General features: G+C 53.4%; 2 protein-coding genes across 9 annotated transcripts in view; one reads left to right on the top strand and one right to left on the bottom strand.

Annotated features, from left to right (window-relative positions):
• SEC14L5 (SEC14 like lipid binding 5) overlaps nt 1-5614 on the top strand; it is a 35824-nt gene extending 30210 nt beyond the window's left edge. The window contains exons 12-17 of the mRNA XM_041403828.1: nt 455-626; nt 1245-1379; nt 1749-1886; nt 2609-2854; nt 3716-3894; nt 4884-5614. Of these exons, the coding sequence (XP_041259762.1) occupies nt 455-626; nt 1245-1379; nt 1749-1886; nt 2609-2854; nt 3716-3894; nt 4884-4989 (976 nt within the window). The 3' untranslated portion in view covers nt 4990-5614. The remainder of the gene's footprint in view (nt 1-454; nt 627-1244; nt 1380-1748; nt 1887-2608; nt 2855-3715; nt 3895-4883) is intronic.
• Nucleotides 5615-6488: 874 nt separating this feature from the next.
• On the bottom strand, nt 6489-19238 carry NAGPA (N-acetylglucosamine-1-phosphodiester alpha-N-acetylglucosaminidase). 8 transcript variants are annotated; one of them, XM_041403839.1, is made up of 13 exons: nt 19066-19238; nt 18334-18819; nt 15535-15674; nt 14862-14970; nt 14504-14632; nt 13515-13723; nt 12715-12762; nt 12272-12400; nt 11240-11371; nt 11030-11084; nt 10550-10609; nt 7642-7870; nt 6489-6614 (listed from the first exon to the last, which is right to left on the bottom strand). In XM_041403839.1, the coding sequence occupies exons 1-13, from the start codon at nt 19227-19229 to the stop codon at nt 6513-6515; spliced, it is 1992 nt and encodes a 663-aa protein (XP_041259773.1). In that variant the 5' UTR covers nt 19230-19238; the 3' UTR covers nt 6489-6512. The 8 variants fall into 8 exon arrangements, 6 of the variants coding, with proteins under 6 accessions (XP_041259773.1, XP_041259819.1, XP_041259828.1 ...); XR_005952606.1 differs by lacking the exons at nt 6489-6614; nt 7642-7870; nt 10550-10609 and adding exons at nt 9128-9637; nt 10021-10131; nt 10243-10513; XM_041403885.1 differs by lacking the exons at nt 6489-6614; nt 10550-10609 and adding an exon at nt 10243-10513 and having other exon boundaries at nt 7735-8024.
• Between the last annotated feature and the right edge of the window lie 2998 nt (nt 19239-22236).

Genomic DNA, 22236 nt, shown 5'->3' with positions numbered 1-22236 from the left:
TGCAGACAAATCCTGCAGTTTTGTTGAAAAGCGAGTATTGATCCTTCCTTACATAATTTTCATAGCCCATCTCAGATTAATTTAATCTTTCTGTCTTGGTGATTTTGATCCACATCTTTGAAATTCTGGAGTTTTTTAATACAGGAGCCTGTCTGCCAGATTCCACCTTAATTTAGAACGCATTTTTACATTATTTTTAGCAATAGGCCTGTATACCTTCACCTTCCTCCAGAGTGACAGATGTTCCTGCCCTTGGGGTTGGGTGTCTGTGTTACCTGGAGCTCACCTGGGTTCAGGTGTCTGCTGCCCAAGGGGAGATGTGCTTTTATTGGAGCTGCTCGTGGCCCTTTTTGGCTTCCCTGGATCCTGCACGGGCTGTGGCGTTACTGTGGATCCTAAACGGAGCTGCCACCACACTCCAGAGTTCTGACAGGTCTTTTTCTGTTTGTTTCAGATCCTGGACATGCCTGGTGGACTTGGAAGGGCTCAATATGAGGCACCTCTGGAGGCCTGGGGTGAAGGCCCTGCTCAGGATCATTGAGGTGGTGGAGGACAACTACCCTGAGACCCTGGGGAGGCTCCTGATCGTGAGAGCACCACGGGTCTTCCCTGTGCTCTGGACCCTGGTGGGTGAAACCTGAGCTCTGCAGGGTCACTGCCACTTGTGCAGGTTCACAGATCAGCAGAGGCAGGGAGGGAAAATCTCCAGGCAGCTTATGGGGAGCTCCTGAAGAGCCACAGCAGAACCATGGGGTGCCTGTAGCTCACTGGGTTCTGGTGACTGCCATCCACCAGGACAGGATGAGAAACCTGGATTGGAATTGCCAATTCCACCCAGACTTGGTGGGCTTTCATATAGAGATGGGAAAGACACATACCTTTTAATCTCCTGCTGTAGGACATTGAAGGGTAGTAGTAGTAAATAATAAATCTGGTTCTGCCTGGTGCCTGCTGACTGCTCTGGCAGTGTGAGGACTTGGTTGTTACATTTCTTGTGAGGTTTGTGGGTGAGGCAGTGACTGCAGTCTTCCTTTACATAAAGCAGAAGGTGTTGTGAGATGGTGATAGAGAAAGAACATTTTCTTTGTTATCCCTCTCTTTGGGAAGTGCCTCAGAGCTGTGAAGCTCTGCACACTGCTGAGACATTCCAGGCTAGAGCCTGAAGCATCATCATGAGGTGGCTCAGACAGCGTCTCCAGCTGCCCTCAGTGACAGCCATGTCCTGTGTGCCCTTTGTCTTTCAGGTCAGTCCCTTTATCAATGAGAACACACGGCAGAAGTTCCTCATCTACAGTGGCAATAACTACCAGGGCTCAGGAGGGCTGGTGGACTATGTGGACAAGGATGTGATCCCAGACTTCCTGGGAGGAGACTGCATGGTGGGTTTTCCTTCCTCTTGTGCAGGTGCAATCGGGAACTGATTTCCTCACCACCCTGGCCCTCCACTGCCTTCTGGAAGGGGTTAAGCCTCTGTGCTGGCCAGCATGCCCGTGCTGTGGGCACAGGGCAGTTCATCTGGGCACAGAGAGCTGCCCCTTGCAGTGCTGGTGCTGTCCTGGGATCCTGGAGCAGGGGCAGAGGGCAGCTCTCTACAGGGAGCTCACATAAACCTCAGCAGTTCCAGTGAGCTCAGTTCTGTGCAGTTCTGGCTCAGCTGAGGGGTCAGCCCGTGTCTGACAGCCAGCAAGAGTTCCTGGCTCTCTGCTGGAACACCCTGAGCCTCCTGTCTGTCTGTCTGGCCGTTGCAGTGCACTGTCTCAGAAGGGGGGCTCGTCCCCAAGTCCCTGTACCAGACCGAGGACGAGCAGGAGAACTCGGATCACATCCGGCTGTGGACAGAAACCATCTACCACTCTGCAAGTGTCCTCAAAGGAGCCCCCCACGAGGTACAGAGCACGGCTTGAGCTGCTGGCACAGTGACATGTGTCCCCTCTGCTGGGGCTGCCTGGAGCAGCCAAGGGCTCCCAACACAGGGAGCAGCAGAGGGCTCGGCAGCAGCTGCTGTTCTGCAAGGGAGCAGCTGCAATGTGGGAGTGAAGAGCAGCAGTTTGAGCAGCAGTGTCTCTTATCTCTGCTGTGGCCTGTTCTTCTGGAAGGTCCAGTCTCTTTTTCCTCCCCCACCTCCTCCTCTTGGGAGAAATGAAGGGCACTCAGTTCCCCTTGTGATAGTTCAGCTCCAGCTGAATGGAATTACAGCTGGGACTGGGACAGTAATGGGATGATAAGGGAAGGTGTGTGCTGGGAACTGCTTGATGGGAGTCATCAGGAAACAGGATGTCCCAAAAAGGAGCAAATCGGTGTCAGATCAGTCTTCTGGCCTCTCTGATGGGGGGTGACTCTGATTTGGCTCTTTGTGCCTCATTTCCACTGAGGTTTTCCTGGAACAAGTAACTCATTTACAAGCAACTCTGATATGGGGAGAAAAGGTAAAAACACCTGAGTGGGTGTACTGTGGTAGGGTTGGGAGTGGGAGTTGGTGTGTGTCCCCCTCAAGAATCAAGAGCATCGGGCAGCTGAAGGATTGTGGAGCCAAGTCTGTTTGCCCCAGAGTGGGGAGGAACACACTGCTAGCACCTGACCCTGGGGGCTTGTTCTGTTCCTTCCTTAGATACTCGTGGAGATCCTGGAAGGGGAATCTGTCATCACCTGGGACTTTGACATCCTGAAGGGAGATGTGGTGTTCAGCCTCTTCCACTCCAAACGAGCTCCTGAGCCAAGTCACAAAGAAGCCACATCACCAAGTCCCTCTGGTGCAGGGGACAATGTGCAGCTCATTGACAAGACCTGGGTGCTGGGGGTGGATTACAGCCGGGTGGAATCTCCCCTGGTCTGCAGGGAAGGAGAGAGCATCCAGGTCAGAGGGGTTGGGGTCCTGCCATGGCTTCAGAGTCCTGCCAGCTCAAAGTGGAGTGGTAGGGAGGGAATTGATAGTGTGGGAAATCAGGAACTGCTAGAAAGGGGGGCTGTGGTCATTTCCCAGCAGCAGGAGGGGGGATTCTGCCCCACTCAGGTGAGACCTCACTTACAGAGCTGCCCCAGCCCTGAGGCCAACAGCAGCAGGACCTGGAGCTGCTGGAGACAGTCCAGAGGAGCCCATGGAGATGCCCCCAGGGCTGGAGCCCCTCTGCTCTGGAGCCAGGCTGGCAGAGCTGGGGGGGCTCACCTGGAGAGGAGAAGGCTCCAGGGACACCTCAGAGCCCCTTGCAGGGCCTAAAGGGGCTCCAGGAGAGCTGGAGAGGGACTGGGGACAAGGCATGGAGGGACAGGACACAGGGAATGGCTTCCACTGCCAGAGGGCAGGGATGGATGGGATATTGGGAAGGAATTGTTCCCTGGCAGGGTGGGCAGGCCCTGGCACAGGGTGCCCAGAGCAGCTGTGGCTGCCCCTGGATCCCTGGCAGTGCCCAAGGCCAGGCTGGATGGGGCTTGGAGCCACCTGGGATAGTGGGAGGGGATGGACTGGGATGAGCTTTAAAGTCCATTTCCACCCAAACCATTCTGTGATCATTTTCTGGATACCCTTTGAAAGTGAGAAATCCTTATTTAGAGTGAGTCATTGGAAAGAGACTCCATTGGAAAGCTAAAATTCTTATGGAAATTAAGCTAAATAAGGCTGTGTCTCAGGGAGGTGAGACAGGTGAATGACCCCTGTGCTGGGTCATTCAGCCATTCCCCCAGACAGCCGTGGTCACCTGCTGTCCCTCCCTCTCTGCAGGGGTCCCATGTCACTCGCTGGCCTGGCTTTTACATCCTGCAGTGGAGGATGCACGGGCCCCTGCCCTGCTCCAGCTCCAGCCTGCCCCGTGTGGACGATGTCCTGGCCTCCCTGCAGGGCTCCAGCCACAAGTGCAAGCTCATCTACTACTACGAGGTGCTGGCTTCCAAGGACTTCAGGTAGGGCATTTACAAGGGGTTTACTACGAGTTGCACTGAGTGTGAGTTAAACACTTGGATACCAGAGACCCCCACAGGGGATGTGTTTCACTGACAAGTGGATGGACACAAAATTGGTGGCATTTTGTGTGTGCCACCTCTCTGCTGTAGATATTTAAAAGTTTCCTTGAATCTGTGTCCACCAGTGAAATTGGTGCTTTGGGTCTTGCTTGCATCTGCCTGAAGAGCAGGAGATTTTTGTCTCAAGAGGGTTTATATCTTAGTTGAGAATATTTTGAGAAGCTGCTTTTGGAGTGATTTAAATATCAGCTGGGCTATTTCCCAAATGGGTTTTTTTGCACTTGAGAAGGATGAGCATGTCTGAACAGGTGAACAGCCAGCCTTGGCAGCGTGTGCCTGGCCCCCTCCTTCAGTGGCAGAAGCACCTCCCCATGTCCTGTTAAGCTGAGCTCTGTGCAAGTCCTGGGCCCTTCCCTGGAGCTGGAGGAGGCGTTGGCAGAGCAGGCCTGAAGGTGGCAGCTTGAGGTGTGACCTGGTCAGGTCCTGTAGGGTCAGAGCAGCAGAAATGCCTCACTGCAGTCATGCTCTTCCTTGGGGCTCTTCCTGAGCCCAGCTTTTGGCAGGAGGAGCTGGAGATGCTGAGGTGGGACTCTGGTGTTCAGCAGCCCAGAGTCCTTGGGTTCACAAGTGCATTTGGAGTGCTCTGGAGCTTTCCTTTCTCTTCAGGGACAGCTCCCAGAGGCTCCAGCTGTGTCCCTTTCCCCAGAACAATAGAGACAAGGAATAATATCTGTAAATGGGAAAAAAGGTCTCTGACTGATTAATTTTTCATCATGACAATGATGAATCTCTAAGAGATTCTTAGAGAGCAAGTGGGATATGATGGGCCAAAAAGCCCTTGTGTAAGTGTCAGAGAGGGGAGCTGATCTGTGGGAGGAATCCCTCAACTGCAGCCTTGCTAACAGCACATCTGTTCTGTTCCACGCCAGGGGATCCATGTCCAGCCTGGAATCTTGCACCAGTGGCTTTTCCCAGCTGAGTGGAGTCACCACATCTTCCAGCCAGTCCCAGAGCAGCTCCCACCTCTCCAGATAGCAGAGCCAAGGCTCCAGCAGCAGGGGCACCCTGGGGCTGCTCCAGCCCCAAACCAAAGAGCTCCAGGCCTGAGCTGTGGGGCAGTCACAGCCATTTGGACACACAGAGGCCTCTGGGGGCTGCTTCAACCACGGAAACTGAAATTCCAAGGGCAGGTTTAGGAGTTTTGGGTCAGCTGCCTGCTTCTCAGTAGCCTCCTTCACCACCTGTGGATTTTGGGTGCCTGTGAGTTTGCAGGAATCCACTTCCCTCCAAAGGGCTCTTCCCCATGGGTTCTTTTCCAGCAGAGGAGGCTGATGTTGCCTTACCTGTTGGACCTTTAGATAATTCCTGGGTGGCAAAACTAAGGGAATGTCCTGGCTGCCCACGGGGTGCTGGTTCCACACTGGGCAGTCAAGTGGGCATTCCAGGGGCAGGGCCTTGGAAGGAACTGCCAACACCTGGGTACAGGCAGGATGGTTCAGAAATCACTTCCAGGCCAAACCAAAAACCTCTTCTGGTCTGGCAGGATGCTCTGGGAAATGTGTTGGATTTTTTTAACCCTGCTGAGAAACAAAGTCAAAATGGTTTGTTTTTTTTTTTTTTTTTTACAAATTCCAGGCATTGCCCATTTTCTCCGTGAGTGGCATCTTCCAAACTATTGTTTCTTTTTACTCAGGTTTACAGCAATAATGAGCAGGTCTGTCCCATTCCCGAGTGGATGGGAACTGAACCCAGTCCTAAAGGGCTAAGAAAAGCAATATTTGATTTCCTGAAGGCACAAGATTTTCTGGCAGTATTACAGAACTTGCTTCTTTTAAACATGAGCTCACTTGAAACCATTCAGAGAGGCATGTAAGTATGTAAGCACTTACTGAAGCCTATTTATTCTATACAAGCTTATTTTAAATTAATTTTTAACTTATTATGTCAGAAATTACTATTTATTAAATACAGTCACCTTTTTTAATGGGATGAACTTTGTTTTAGAAAGGAATAACTGATTGTCTTCAATCCCAAGCAATCTTTCTGCTTGGGTCCTGATCTTTGTGATCAGTGGATGTTTTTGCAAAAGGGCTGCATTGGGGTAAGGGCTTGTGTCACCTTCCTTGCAAGGAAAGGTGAGAGTCCAGTGCTTTTTTAGACTGTTTTTTAGGATTAAGAAACAAGGATTGAGTTCAGGAGTTGTCATGAACTTCCTACACACCAAAAATGCCACATTTGTCCCTGATCTCTGGTTGTTCCTGTAGTCAGGCTGGGGAGCAAAGTTATCCATGTTCTTGTCCAGGTGAAAAGAAATGAGAGCACGTGTCAAATACTCACCAAGTTTTTATTCAGGAATCTCTGAAGTTGTTCCTTCCCACCCTGATTTTTTTAATCACTGGTTTTGATGTACCAGGCTCTGCCAAAGGAGAAAAGAGCCAAAATATTTGGGACAATGGGAGACAAAGAACTTGACATGGTTTTGAGTTGTTTGGTGGGGTTTTTTAAGGATTGGAGCCAAGGGAATCACTCTGCACCTTGCATCTCTTTGTTAGGAGAGCTCAGGGAAGTTCTGATTTCCAATTCTCAGTTGTTCCATAGACTTTAATGATTCTCCCAGACAAATGAAACTTCTGTCTCTGGCATTTCAGCATAACTGGAGTCTGATAAAGAGGGACAAATGTAAATGTAATTCCCACCTTTCCCCTGGAAAGTCAGGAATTCTGGAAGCAAAAGTGCATGTGTGTATCCCTCATGGAAAATCCTTGACCAGAATAAAATCTAATTCTAGAACCAGTTTCAGACTCCCAAAGCCCCAGCCCTGTCCCCCTGTGCTGTTTCAGGATTTCACCTTCCCTTCTCACATGGTTGCTCACACCCTCCAGTGGCAGCATTCCTGTTCCCTGCGTTTGCTCTGGGTAAGAATCTCTTCCTTTGCCCCGGGTTGTTTGGGGGTTTTTTTGTAATTTTGTTTTGAAGTGTGGGATATGCTGTTTCTGCCCACCAGAAGTTTGACTTTTGTCAGTGAAGCACCTGGAACTTGGCCCCTGGCAGATCTCTGAAGGGTCAGGTCAGGGGTGGTTCCACAGAGTGTTCCTGGCTCTGGGGATATTCCAATCCCAGTTTTTCCTATTGTCCCTTGGCAGTGCCACTCCTCTGCCCATCAGAGGTCATGCACAGGTTTGTGAGGCAGCTTGTGACCTCTCCTTGGCAAGGCTGCATGGGTTATCCCACCTGACAATTTACTTTGAAAACAATTTCAATAATTCTTTTTTTTTCCCATTTTCTCCTGAATATTAACAGGAGGAAGGGAGCTACAGCCTGGGTGCTGTGCTGTGCTTTCTAAACCTGACCTTGTGAACTGCAGATACCAGAGACACAGAACTCTCCTACATCACCTCTTCCCCCCTCAAACGCCATCAGTGTGCTTTAGAAAATAAACTCAAGAGTTTTCTTCACAATGAGCTGAGTCTGGGAGGGATTTTGGATCCTCAGAAATCTCCTAAGCCGGAACCTTGGGAAATGGGCTCATTTTGGGTGATGCAGCAAAGCCCTCCCTGCTCCTTCCCCAGCAACGAGGCCAGTGAGCTTGGGCTGTGTGCAGGGAAGGAGCTGCTGATTAAAAAGTGGCTTCCAGTAAATTGGGGCTCTCCCTGGTCCAGGTATTCCCTATGCAAACACAACACCTACCTCAGAGCTGGTGCCATGTCCCGTGGTGGCAGGGGAGTGCAGGATGCTGTGCCAGAGGTGGCAGTTACATACAGGCAGATGTGACACCTCCATTGCCAGAATTCTCCAGGTTTGCCCCATTCCCTGGGCCCTGTCCAGGCTGGAAGGGCAGACCCAGAGCCCTCGGCTGTGGTTCAGGGCAGTCCTGAGGCACGTCGTGCTGCTCTCCGCCGTGCAAAGGGCTCTGTCCCTGCCGGAGGAGGAGGAGGGCTGAGCCCCGGGGCACCAGGGGCGGCTTCAGCCCCGCAGGTGTCACCACTGCCGGCTGCCAGGGCAGCTCCCCTGGGAGTCGGCTCTGGGGGCTCTCTCAGGGAGGCTCAGGCATTCCTCAGCTCCTGAACTCACTGTTGGAAACAGAATTCCCAAGGGTGAGCAGAGCAGGGAATCCCGAGTGACTGAGAGCAGCTGTGCTCCTCTGCCCGGCCACCTCGGTTCTGTTCCTTTCAGGAACTGTGAATAGCAATTTGTAATCCCAGTTTGGTTTCTTGGCAGAAGATTTTGAAATGCCATAATCCACTCGCAGGTCCCAGTAGGAAGTGGGGAGCCCAGCTGCCCACCACACTGGGCTGGGGAGCTGCTGGGGCTGAGGCCAACCCTGCTCCACGCAGGGAATCCCTCATTTCAAAAAGCATTTTATGAGCTCACACTGCTTTAATGTCCCAAATGTTTGTACTGTGAGCAATTAATGCAAGGAACAGCTATTAGAGACTTACTTGACAGCAGCTGTCAAAGATTTTTGCATGCAATTAGCTTTAATATTCCTCCAACACCTGTGTGATGCTCCTTTCATCTGATTATTTCTCTCTTGGAAGGTGAAATTGGAGTCAAGTCACATTTGCTGGCTTTTAGTGACACCAACACCCACTTCCAAGATTTCAGTTACACCTAATTTAAATGGGCATTAATTAAGTTTTTAGCAGCACTTACTTTCTCTCCCTTGCAGCTGGCTTTGGTTTTATACACGGAAATCCTCATTTTTCTCAGCCAAAATCCTCAAACCTCCTGTAAGAGCCCACTGCAGGGCACTGAAATAACAAACAGATGTTCTCCTATGACGGTGTCTATGTGTCCTGGTAGAGCTGTACTTTTGGGTATGTGGGAAATAAAACATCTCTGAGAACATGTGGAATTGTTTGAGTCAACTGTTGAAATTGCAGGACAGTGAAAATTCAAGTCTGTGTGCTGCTCTCTTTGCCTCCAGAAGCAGAAGTAATGCTTGTATTCACTTTTTCCTGCTTTTTAACTAGAACGTTTGGGCTTTTTTTCTACAGAACCAGCATATTTTGTTTAATTTCCTAGCACAGAGTGGGCTGGAACAGCACATCCTGCAGTGTGGGTGTTATTAAAAATAAAAGAGCCCCTGGGTTCCACTGGGTGGCTGAGGTTAACCAGGAAAGGATCAGCTCCTTCTGCAGCTGCACATCAGAAATTTTGAGTTTCAGGCAGGTAGCACTAAAAGACTTTATTCAAGTTTCAAATAAACTTCTGTAAATCATAGAAAAATAGAGTCTCTTGGTTACAGGCTGATTTGGTGCCAACACTGGCACAGAAAATACACATCCTTTACTTGGAGAGGTAAAAAGGGAGTGAGTGCATAAAGATGTGTGGGGCTCAGACAGGCTCTCACCCCTCTGCAGCATCCAAGGGGCTCGTCCAAGGCTGGTTTCCCTCACGGGGAAGCAAACTCAAAACACTTTGAATGGAACTGCAAAGATGTGTCCCAGATTTCCAGAGGAGGTGCTCGGGATCCTGGCTGGGCTGGAGCCCTTGCTGGTCCCTCTGAGGAGTGCCCAGCTGGGGCAGGGCAGCCCAGTCTGTGCCATGCCAGCCGTGCCAGGCTCTCCCTGTCTGTGCCCTTCCCCAGGGGGGCAGCTCCAAGCTGTGCCAGGGTCCCTCAGCCCATGGAGCTGGGCAGAGCCTTTGGCTCCTGGGAGCTGGAGAGATGCACAAATGGAACCTGGGAACCAAGAGGACTTCTTTTGGTGCTGTGCTGCAGGAGCAACCCCAAAACACAGCACTCATCACCCTCTAGTGCTGCTCTGGCCTGAGGATTGGTCAGAAAACACTCCAGCCCTGCAGGACTGCGTGTCACACCTGAGCCACCACCATGGCCAGGAGAGGAGGGCTCTGCTGGCACTGGGTGCTGCACCTGCTTCAACATTTTAGAACAAACTTTTGGTCACTTTTCTGATTAAAATCTGAGCTTAGCAAAGAAGGGCAGACACTGACTGATACCCTTAAGCCCAGCTTTGTATTAGAGGCAGTTTAACTAGCATCTTAAAAAGCACTGCTCAGGTGAGCAGGGATCTTTCAGAGGTGCCTGTGACTTGCATCCCTCACCTGTTTCCCTCAAGGTCTGGAAGGAACCAGCCCATGTCCTTTCCTGCTGCAGCTGTGGAATTCCCTCACCCAAGGGATGTCCTGCATCCCCTAATGCTGCAGTCCTGGGTGCTGTGGCAGCAGAGGAAAGGAAACCACAGCCTCAACAGGGCAGTTCTTGGGCTAAGGTTCCCCACGGGAATAGCCCCAGTCGGTGCGGAGGGGCAATGCAGGGTGAAATACCTCATCCTATCCATGATTCTAAAGGAACTCTTGGTTTGGGTCCTGGGTGTCCTCGGGCTCCTGAGTGTCCTCAAGCTCCTGAATATCCTCCTGGTCCCAGGCAGCAGAGGTGGGCCTGTGAGGGGTGTCCCCGTTGATGTCCCTCAGGGGGTGGTAGCGATAGTCCCGGTCCCGCTGCCGCCGCCGCCCCCGCAGCACCAGCCCCACGTTCCCCAGGGCACTCAGCACAAGCAGCAGGGCCAGGGCAGAGCTCAGGGACAGCCACGAGCTCCTGTGGGACACACAAATCACATCACCAACAGCTCACCTGTGTGTCCACGTGTGCAGAGGATTGCCCTCCCTTCTCTGCGTTCCCAAGCCTGTGGACCTGCTCTCAGGCAGGACAGAACCACAGAATCATTTGGGTTGGAAAAGCCCTCCAAGATCATCGAGTCCAACCATCCTCCCAGCACTGCCAAGGCCACCACTAACCCACATCCCCAAATGCCACATTGACACAGCTTCTAAATCCCTCCAGAGATGGGGGCTCTGCCACCTCCCTGGGCACCCTTCTCTAAAGGAATTTCCCTAATATCCAATCTAAACCTCTCCTGGCACGACTCGAGGCTGTTTCCTCTCATCCTGTCCCCATTCCCTGAGAGCAGAGCCCGACCCCCACGGCTGTCCCCTCCTGTCAGGGAGTTGTGCAGAGCCAGAAGGTCCCTCCTGAGCCTCCTTCTCTGCAGACTGAACACCCCCCATGCTCTGTAGCAGCCTCTGAGATGCACAGTGAGCACCAAACACTTACTCTGACAGAGAGAACTTTTCTTTGCTCTTTTCCTGGGAAGCCAAACACTGTCCAGCTGGAAAGCAAAGAGGGAAGAAAGGTGGGGCAGGGTGTAAAATTCCGCTAAAAAAGAGCAAGGTTAAACAGAGCTAGTGACTAAGCAAACACCATTATGCACTAAAGCTGCTCTTCCATCTTTTATTCGAGCCCCAGCCCCCTGCAGTGGCATACCTCTGTGTAAGTGGTCCTGCAGGGCCCCGTGGTGGGTGATGTTGCAGCTGCCCGTCTCGGGGTCACAGGGACACGAGTGGTCACACGCACAGCGGCTCTGGCAGCTCGGCCCAAACCAGCCCAGGGGACACTCTGGGGATGGGATCACAAAGGGACTGGTCATTGCCAAAGCTCCCCCTGCTCTGAGACCTCCCAGGCTGTGGCTGCAGCTCCCTCAGCTCAGCTGAGCCTGCAGCAGCCTGGGAGCACCATGCTGGGAGTTCAAGGCTGCTCTTTGGTGTGCTTCAGAGAGAAGTTTGTGTAAAACTGGGATCACAGAATCATGGGATGGTTTGAGTTGAAAGGGACTTTAGAGCTTGTCTTGCTCCACCCCCTGCAATGAGCAGGGACATCTTCCACTATCCCAGGTTGCTCCAAGACCTGCACAACCTGTCATTGGACACTTCCAGGGATGGAGCAGCCACAGCTTCTCTGGGCAACATCTTTGGGATGGGATTGGCTGAGTGTTCCCAGGCAGGAACTGAGCTTCACTGACAGAATCAGGCAGCCAGGAAGTTCACACCCCCTATAATTAAATCGTTCACTCAGACACAGGGGGACCTGGAGTGGTTACACCAGGCAGAACACTCAGCACAAGGAGTGTGAGGGTGGGATGGCAGGACAGCCCTCTGGAGCATTCCACAGGCACTGACCTGCATCATCTGAAGCCTGGGCTTCAGCAGGGCCTGTTTCAACACCCTGGAGCAGAGGATGTTTTGTGTTCACTCAAGAGCTCTGGGAAAAGAACGCAATTCTTTGGGGCTGAGACAAAACAGGAATCCACAATTTTCCATTAAGGAAGCAAACTCATCTTTCCTCTCTGCTCCTTCCTCTCCTTTTTGGCCCATTGGGTAGGACAGGCAGGCCCAGAAGAGCTGGAAGCCAGCTGGTGATGTTCAGGCCTCAGCTCCCCTGGCAGAACTGCACCCAAGAGGTGGCTCAGAGGTGACACAAAACGCTGTCCCCAGCCCCAGAGGTCGCTGAGACCCTTACCATGCTCACAGCTGGTGCCGTAGAAGCCGGCAGGGCAGGAACAGGCTCCGTGCACGGGGTCACAGGAGCTGCCGTGCAGGCACCGGCACTTCTGGCTGCAGGATTCCCCGTAGGAGCCAGGAACACAAGCTGCAGGAGACAAGCAGAGGTGTCACCAGGGCCCTGGCAGCACAGGTGAGCAACCCCAGTGCACAGCCACAGCTCATCCCTGTGGAGGGATGCTCCAGTAAGCTCAGTGTGTGCCCTGAACAAGGAGCAAGGGCTTGAGTGTCTCACACCAAGCCAATGGTAGATGCTACAGCTGCAATTAAACTCACACTGCCAGAAAAGAGCAGCCCAGCCCCTAGGGAGGCCTTTCCCCTCGGCAGGCAGCTGTTGGAAAGTGGTTCCCACTGCCCTCTCCCTGGCTGTGAAGAGGCAGTGGAGCAGCAGTCAGTATTTACCTTCAGTGCAGTTGCTGCCAGTCCAGCCGGCGTCACACAGGCATCCAGCTATGCAAACATGGAACAGGCATTACTGACAACAAAAACACACTTGCAAGCAGCAAGGTCTTGAAATTCGGAGCCTCTGCCTCCTGAGCTCCCTCTTACCCCTGCCAGCAAACCCCCAGAAGAGGAACCCTGCACTCACACAAAGGGTGGGTTCACACCCCCCCTCCCCAGCAGCCAAATGCCTGCCGATGGCATTCCTGGGGCAGCTACTGGCAACACCTGCACCCATCAAGCTCTGCCCAGCCACTGCACTGGGGCACACTTGAATGAGAGTGGAGTCATGAGGGCAGGAAGAGGGTAACAGGGTTGGGCACAGAGGGGCAGAAGCTGGGGGCAGACATTCCAGCAATCCCTAGGTTTAGATTCACAGAAAAATAGCAACTGTACGCTTGTAAAAATTATGAAGGAAGAGAGGCAGGTGAAGAAGGAACAGTAAGGGGAAAGGACAGAAGCAGCTGCTGTTACACAGCATAATACACAGCCCTGCCCATCAGCAGCCTCACAAAAAAACCCAGAGCACAACCCTGGAGCACAAAAGGAAACTGAGGCACAGAGCTTGAAGTTTCCAGCCCCGAGCCCCAGCCCAGCCCTGGCGCTGGATCCTAAAGGCAACGTGTTCTGTCCATCTGTGCCTCGGATGCTGGACGAGAGGGGAAGCAGCCCCACCCACCCAGCCGGTGCCTGGCACCCCGTACTGCCCCAGGACATTCCCCAGGGACGCACCCCTCGGTGTCACCGGCACGGGGACTCACCGGCGCTGCAGACCCCGCGCAGGCTGCAGTTGGCAGGGCCGCAGTCCAAGGTGTCACAGGCGGGACCCGCCCAGAAGGGGCCGTGGCAGTGGCAGTGCCCGGCCACGCAGAGCCCGTGGCCGCTGCAGTCGGGCGGGTCACAGCCCGGCTCGTGCACACACACCACGGTGGAGATGCTCCGGGGACAGCGCCACATGCTGTCAAAGGAGCTGGGGACAGCAGAGGGGACAGCGTGAGCTGACCCTGCGCTGCCCAGCCCAACCAACACCCGTCACATAACCCAGAGATTTCCTCCTGAGCCACGCTGCCAAACATGAACATTAATACTGAGAAAATAAAACATAAAACTGAACGTTTTAACTGAGTTAAAAATCCCATCCGACAGGTATCATTTCAAACATGGAATTACAGAAGCAACAGAGTCCCCCTTAAAGCAGTCCCAGATTCCCTCACTTTGGCACACATTTTCTTGAATGTTATTTGCTTTGATATAAATTATACCACTGTAGTTATGGCAACCGAATGTTAAATCCCTTCATGTTTACAGTCAGAACTGACTAAAAAGTTGAATTTAAAACAAAATATTCTTTAGATTCCCTCCAATGAGGAAGGGCAGGGTCTCCCAGTCAGTGTTTCTCTTCCATAATAACAAGCTGCTGACAGATCTCTGCTAATTCCCATGGATGTGCAGCTCTGAATCTCCCAGACTAAGAGCTGCTGCCTTATCCGATTCCCAGATCAGCCACTCAGTCACAGCCACAGCTTTGCTGCCTGTCTGGAACCAGCTCAGCTTTAATCCTGGATGACTAAGTGGAAAAAACATGGAGTCACTCAATCTCTTTAAATTCTAGAGCTGCTCTCTCCCACAGAAGCTGTCACCTGCCTTTGCTGTGCCCTCCCAGCCAGGCCAGGCCGTGGGGCTGGGCTCTGCACACTGACAGGAGCTGCAGGGCCCTGGGCAGCCCTGGGCAGCAGCCAGCAGCACCTACCAGTGCTCAGAGGGGTAGTTGGCCAGGGTCCCGTTCAGGACCAGCGTGGCAGAGCCTCCACCATCCAGGTTGATAGCGTTGATAACTCCCTGCTGCTTCAGGAATTCTGCCATTTCCCACAGGTCGACCCTGCAAAGCAGAGATTGTTTGCTGATTTGCCTTCAGTGAAGCTGTTCAATCACAAGCTTGTTGCTCTCTGTGGTGCAAGAGGAAGCTCTCCCATCCCAGGCACCCTGAGGAGGGCAGTGTGAGCCTTTTCTGGCTCTCCTGAGCTCTGCAAGTCTCTGCTTTAAAACATGGCCTGACAGCTGCAGAGCCCTTCCAGTCCCAGGAATTTAAGCCCTTGCCAAGCCCTTACCCTCTGGACTCTGTCTGTCCATCCACATGAACCAAGACCAGCCGGCCCTGACGGTCGTGTCCCACTGCAGTCCTGGCTGAGATCACGTTGATGAACCTGTCGAAGGTTCCTGCAGCACAGGGAGCAATTCACACTCAACTGGGGGACACATAGGGCTGCTAAGACACATCTGTCTGCCAAAGAGCTCCCAGCAAGGGCCTCATCTGAACTGAAACACAGGGAGAGCACAGCCCAGCCTCCTCTCATTCATCCAAGCTCTACAAAAGTGCTCTTGCTGAAGTTTTTGTCTGGCACAGGGACAAAGCAGGGGATTCACGATCCTTTGGCTTCAAACTCCTGTAAGAGCCACCTGCTTTGAGTTTCTGGCTAGACAGGAATTCTTGGCTGTGAGAGTGGGGAGGTCCTGGCACAGGGTGCCCAGAGAAGCTGTGGCTGCCCCTGGATCCCTGGCAGTGCCCAAGGCCAGGCTGGACAGGGCTTGGAGCAACCTGGGACAGTGGGAGGTGCCCCTGCCCATGGCAGGGGTGTGGAGTAAGATCGCCTTCAAGTTCCTTCCAACCCAAACTATTCCATGGTTCTATGGAAGTTGGACTTCTTAAGTGCCCCTTCTCCCCAGAGTCCCAGGGGAAGGGCAGCCCATGGGCAGGCTGAAGCCATGTCCCCCAGTATTTACCTGTGCTCTGAGTGTCACCACACTCGGCCGCGCGGCTTTGGTTGACGTACACCTCTCCGTCCCTCAGCAGCCAAACCACCCCACTCACGAGCTGCACAAAAGGGTTTGACTGATCCAGGACATCCTCCTCAGACAGGTAGCTGGGAACAGAGGGCAGCAGGGTTACCCACAGGCACTGCACGTCACCTTAAAGCCTCTCCTGCTGCCAGCAGGCTCCTGAAGCAGGGAGAAGGGCAGGAAAAGGTAGAATGAAGGACAGCTACATCCAAACCCAGGGGCCAAGCAGTGTGAAGCAGCACTTTAGCAGCCAGAGCAGCCCCTGCTCTCTGCACAACCCACAGCTAACGATGGTCCCAGGCCCCTGTGCCTCAAACAATGGGGCCAGCAATGGCAGCAATGTGGCCAGTGGATCCGAGCCAGGGTAACAAGAGCAGAAAGTGTCTGGCAGAACACAAGGAGAGAGCCACTGCCAAATACTCAGGGATCTGTGGAAGCAGCTGTAACATCTCGCTGCCTGTCAGCTTCTATTCTCCAAAAATGTGACACCAAACAGCTTCGGAGAGCATTTGGAGCTACAGCATCCAGCCTGCCTGCAGCTGCACTAGATGCCACCTGCTCCTTCCATCTGGGAAGGAGGTTCCCCTGCTCCTGCAGTCAGCAAAAGGACAGTTCATCTGCCACCTCCATGCTCAGGTGTGTCACCACAGGGTGCTTCCCGAGGGCCACTGCTCTCTCCTGAATTAGGGCGACTGGGAACAGCTGCCTCCTGGGAGCCTGGTGCTGGGCGATGTTTGCAGCTGAGAGGATGAGATCAGGGGCTGGACAGCTGTGCTCTGCCAGAGGTTTTGGGTTTAAAGGTGACTTTTCTGATGTCTTGTGGGAGCTGGATGCTCAACTTTTGTTTGGTTTCCATGACTGTAAGCAAACAAAGCTTCGTGCTTTGTAGAAAAGTGTAATTGCAAACACCTGAATGGAAAACATGCAAAACGATTTCTCTTTTCCCATGGGAAAGGAACACGAAGACAAGAACATGGCTGAAAGTAGATCAAACTACAAAACAGTTTGGGCAGGGTCTGACAGCTTTTAAAGCCTGGATTCACCCACTATCAGCCCAGGGAGCAGCAGCAGCCTTGCAGCGTGGGGTAACTGTGCCCTGGGCTGAGTCCTGCTGGCAGTGATGCAGGGTGAAAGAGTGCAGGTGTGAACAACCCTCCCCACTGTCCTGACAGCCAAAATTACTTACATCCAAACTATTTTTCTGATCATGGTTTGGAAGGCACAAAGCCACCAAACACCACGATAGCTCCATTTAACAGGGACATCCTGCCAGAGGTGGGGAGCAGCAGGGCAGAGCTGAGCTTAAGGACTCAACAGTGACCCTGAAACTGCTGTTGAGTTGAGAAGCCCCCTCACTGAAGGACATGTCACTGACCCACCCAGCCCCTCTCTCACATAAATCAAGGCCATGGTGCTCAGGGCAGCCAGAATGGCTGCAGGATAAAGCCCTGGCTTGGCACATTCAATGTGGTTTTGCAAGGGTCCTTCCTGAGGCCTGGGACTGAGCTACCAGAAGGGTGGAGGATGCAAATTCCAGGCTGCTGCTGCATCTTCTGAGACCAGCAGAAGGGTCCTGGGGATCCTTCTGGGATTTTAGGATCCTCTAGCTGCCGGGGAAGGGCAGCTCCTGGAGGCCTTGTACTCCAGAGAGCACTACAGTCTCTTACTCAAATATTCCTCATCAGAGGGTGATTAGAATTTCTGTCTCCATCTGCTTGGGAAGGGTCACATGCCCAGGTGGGCAAGAAGGTCAGTGATACCTGCCTGACCCAGCCACAGTGTGGCCAGCAGGGCCAGGGCAGTGACCATCCCCTGTGCTGGCACTGCTGAGGCACCTCCAGTCCTGGGCCCCTCACGACAGGAAGGGCACGGAGGGGCTGGAGCGTGTCCAGGGAAGAGAACAGAGCTGGGGGAGGGACTGGAGCACCAGGAGGGGCTGAGGGAGCTGGGAAAGGGGCTCAGCCTGGAGAAAAGGAGGCTCAGGGGGGACCTTGTGGCTCTGCCCAACTCCTGACGGGAGAGGACAGCCAGAGGGGTCGGGCTGTGCTCCAGGGAACAGGGACAGGAGGAGAGGAAACAGCCTCAAGTTGTGCCAGGGGACGTTTAGGGTGGACATTGGGAAAATTCCTTCATGGAAAGGGTGGTCAGGCAGTGGCACAGCTGCCCAGGGCAGTGGTGGAGTCACCACCCCTAAAAGTGTTCCAAAAAAGTGTTAATATGGTCAATCACAGGTTTGCCCAGAGAGGATGTGGAGTCTCCATCCTTGGAGATGTTCAAAATCCAACCAGACATGGCCCTGAGCAGCCCACTCCACCCAACCTGTGCTGAGCAGGGTGCTGGATGAGGCACCTCCTGAGGGTACTTCCAAAGCCAGCCTTTCTGTACTGCAGCCAGAGCACACACACTCCACTCTGTGTCTCCTCTGCAGTGAACACAGAGCCCTCTCCCCTTCTACCCCACCCAGTGTCCCCACTGCAAGCTGGGAGAGGAGACATGGGAGCCTAAGGACCTGGAGATCATAACCTACTGAGCTTCTATTCATCCTAGGACATGAGCCGAGGTAGCTCCACCAGGTACAGCTCCACCAGGTACAGCTAGAACATCCCTAGCTTCAGCATTCCAGGTGAGCTTCTGCTCTAACTGGGGAGGCCAAGGAGGCAGTGCTGGGATGAGCTTCCTGCCCAGTGATGCCTGAAAGTCTTCAGGCTAGAGAGCATTCTCCAAACACCCCCCAGCTCTTACCCGAACACCATGGTGCCATCTTTCCGGATGCCAAACTGAGCATTTTGTAGGCCCCCAGAGTCTCTCACCAGCCTCCCATCGCTCACAACATTCCCAAGGCACTCTCCAGTTTCCATGTTAAAATACCCGCCGTTCTGGGCCACCAGACACTTCCTGAGCTTTGCAGTCTCCTCCACGGGGGCTCTGCGCCGAGCCAGGCAGCCGCCGGCGCCGCCCGGCTCCAGCACGGAGACGGTGCTCAGGGGGTTCCTCGCGAAAGTGAAGTGGCCGTAGATCACCTTGCGGTCGCTGCCCTCCGGGTGGATGTACGAGACAAACGTCCTGGTGACAGCCACCGGGCCGGCCGTGCTGTTGTCGCCGGGCCACGCTTCGTGCGTGACGTTTCCGTACTTGACGGGCTGGCAGTCCCTGACGTGCCGGTGGCCGTGCCGAGGGCCGTGCCGCCCGGGGGGGTACGGCTGCAGCAGGGGCTCGCCGGGGGCGCTCCTGCAACGACAACACCCGCTTGTCCCAAGGCCGCAAAGGCGGGGTGATGAGAGCGGCGCAGCTCGGGGTGGCACGGCCTCGCTGACACCCCAGGCCCGCTTCTCCCGCGTCCCCGGTGTGACCCGCCGCGGTCCGAGGGCGGCCGTCCCGCCTGGCACCCGCTCCGCCAGCCCGACCTCAGGGCACCGGGAGCCCCCGCAGCCGGGCACAGCCGCGTCCCGGGACAGGCGGTGCCCAGACACTCACCCGGCGCCGCGGGCCACCTGCACCGAGCCGAGCACCGCCAACGCGGCCACCAAGACCGTCCCGACCCCTGCTCGCCCCGATCCCCGTCCCGGGGCCGGGCCCGCCCCGACCCCCGCCCGGCCGGGACCTCCGCCCGCGGCCCCCGACGCCCCACTCGCCGCCATCTTGGCGGGCGCTCGGCGCGCGGGCGGCGGCAGCGGCCCCTGGCGGCTGGCGGGGCCGGAGGGGCGTCGGAGCGGGGCCGGGACAGGGACACGGGCCGGGACCGGGACAGCTCCCACCGGGACACGGGCCGGAACGGGGACTGCTCCCACCGGGACACGGGCCGGAACCGGGACTGCTCCCACCGGGACTGCTCCCACCGGGACACGGGCCGGAACCGGGACTGCTCCCACCGGGACTGCTCCCACCGGGACACGGGCCGGGACCGGGACAGCTCCCACCGGGACCGGGCTCCGAGGGTCCGGCTCTTTCTCCACAGCGCCTCTGACACTCGGGTGTCACGGACAGCACAGCACCTACGGCCCTTACAGCCACTCCAGATCCATCACCCTCTCTCGGAGGATTAAGACTGTGTCTGTTTTCCAGAGGGGAAAAATAGCTACACTGAGGAAATGGTGGTACATTGAGGCAGCTCTGGGTTATCCTGAATCTAACTTCAGTGAATCTAACTTACAGAATCATGGAATGTTTTGTGCTAGAAGGGACCTTGAAGCTCATCCCATCCCACCCCCTATCAGTGTTTATATTGCTGGAGTGGAATTTAATGGGGTGATAGTGACACTCAGCCTGCTCAGAGAGAGGGCAGGCAGCAGCTTGGTTTACTCAACGAGCAGTAATTATGTCCATGTTTGCCCATAGTAGCAAAACTCTTTACCAAGGTATTCAAGGACTGAGGTATTCAAGGAGACAAATTCCTCCACTCTCAGCCTGTGGGCCACTTGCAGCAGCGGCTCTGCCCACCTCAGACATGGAGCAGGTTCTCCACAGGCCACATTCCCTTCTGGAGGGGATGGGGGGCCTTGGACACACAGTGTTCCCCTTGTCTTAGCACATTGTCAACGTCCCTCCCCAGCTCTATTCAGACCCTGGTTCCATAAATGAGGTGGTACAAGGAAGGACAGGAACCACCCTGTGCCCTGGGCACCGGGGCTGTGGAGCCGCAAGCTTGATGCTGTACTGCAGGAGGAGAGCCCAGTGTTTCCATAGCAGTGGATTATTCCTCAGCTCCCAGCTCTGTTCGGGCCTTGGTTCCATAAATGAGGTGGTACAAGGAAGGACAGGAACCACCCCTGTGCCCTGGGCACCGGGGCTGCGGAGCCGCAAGCTTGACGCTGTACTGCAGGAGAAGAGCCCAGTGTTTCCATAGCAGTGGATTATTCCTCAGCTTTCCCAGGATAAGCACACCTGGTTCAGGTAATTAAATGTGCTGCTGTCTCAGGTGTCTTGCAGGTGGGAAAAAGGAGTTTCATGTCACAAATTAACCAGAAAACTCCCTTAGGACAAGCCAGTGCATTAAAAGATCTTAGCTAATGGGTTATTATGCCTCCAGTTTTATACAGCCATGGAGAACTGCAGATGTCCTGCTTGTGTTTCCAGCTGGAAACAAGCTGTCCAGTGGAATTCCAGGGTGGCCTAAAGGGGGTTTTCATGGTCTAAACTCAGCTCTACATAAAGCATGAGTAGAGCACTCAGGTTTGTGCTTGGTCTTTTACTCAAACAGCTTCACCTTCTCACAGAGATCTTCATGCACTAAGGGTTCCACTGGGAGGCTTCCACCCAGTTCCCAAACTCACCCGGTCTTTTCCATGGCTTACATGAGAGCCTGGAATCACAACATGCAGTGTAGGATCCACGGGCCAAAAGTCACCTTTGGAAATCCACAGGGAGCACAAACCTCTTCCAAACTGGAATGAAAAACAAAGCAGTATTTGAAAAAGGAATAGTCTCTCCTTTCCATATAGTGCCTTTGCTTTTCAGTTTACTTTCCTCTCTAAAGCAGCTCCTTCTACCTAATTAATATTAAGTGGAGTACAAGTGACTTGTTTTTCCAGAATTGCTCAGAGGAAAGGGCGGCACTGCCAGAATTCCAGTGTTTGTTTTGCAGTGACACGATTTCCCCACTAATTGAGATAACTACCTGCTGTTAAAGATAACCAGTCTCCATTCCAGGTTGTGCCACAACCGCATTCATGTCCCCAAAATGCAGGGTCTAAAGTACATGTGTGTGCACGGGCTGGGAAAACACCTTGTGACCACACTGAGCTTTGGTATGAAGACACAACCCCAGCCCTAGCTGAAGCCTTAGTCTAAGTCAGGCTCTAAGTGAGAATATCTCTGTTTTATCCACTCAGTGGAGGTCAGCCAGTGGGTGTTTCTTTCTGCTATCAGAGTGAATATCATGAGAAGAGTGTGCATACTGATATCTAGATCTAATACTAATTCCAATTATATATTGGAATATAAGGCAGCTGTTCTTCTGTCTTGAGCCTCAAGTTCAGTTCAGCTCTGAAAACTTGGGCATGACTGCAATTAGGAAGTATTTTATCCTTTTCCTGCAATTTGAAAATTTTGTGTTGTGAAAGAAAACTTTTACTAATTTGAATTTCCCTGTGGTTATCAGCCATATGGCTGATAACCACACTGGCTTTGCTTTTCCTGATTATCTCCCTTCTTCCTCTTCTATGCCCTGGGAGGAATAAAAAATGTATTTCTATGACCTAAACCTGTACCTGCCTGAAAAGCTGTCTAAGCCCATACAAACCATTCAGGGAAAACTGTCTTTGGGAAGTTATGTAAAAATTTCCTAGGTCACTTCTTTTACCTTCACTCCTTCCTCATGGATTTTTTGGGTGAGTAGAAAATGAATAAAGCAGATAAAAAGCAGCTGGTGATGTTAAAAGGCAGCAACTGCAAGAGTTTGGAGTGCTTGAGGAGAAAGGAGCATTAAAAAGTGTCTTTTTGTGCAATGGGTTGGAATGAGACGATCTTTAAGGTCCTTTGCAATCCAAACTCTTCATTGATTCTGTGATCCTGTGCCATTTTCCCTTCCCACAGGAAGGTTGGAAGGCTTGGTGAAAAGTTTACGGGAAACAGCTGACATTAGATGAGGTAAAGCAGGTGCAGGTACTAAACAGTAACATTAATTTAGTATTGTAGACCATGGGGATT

The sequence above is a fragment of the Onychostruthus taczanowskii genome, unplaced genomic scaffold, assembly GCF_017590055.1.
Source record: "Onychostruthus taczanowskii isolate IOZ18803 unplaced genomic scaffold, ASM1759005v1 scaffold10, whole genome shotgun sequence".
NCBI classification, from domain to species: Eukaryota; Metazoa; Chordata; class Aves; order Passeriformes; family Passeridae; genus Onychostruthus; species Onychostruthus taczanowskii.
This window is presented reverse-complemented; position numbering and strand designations above follow the sequence as displayed.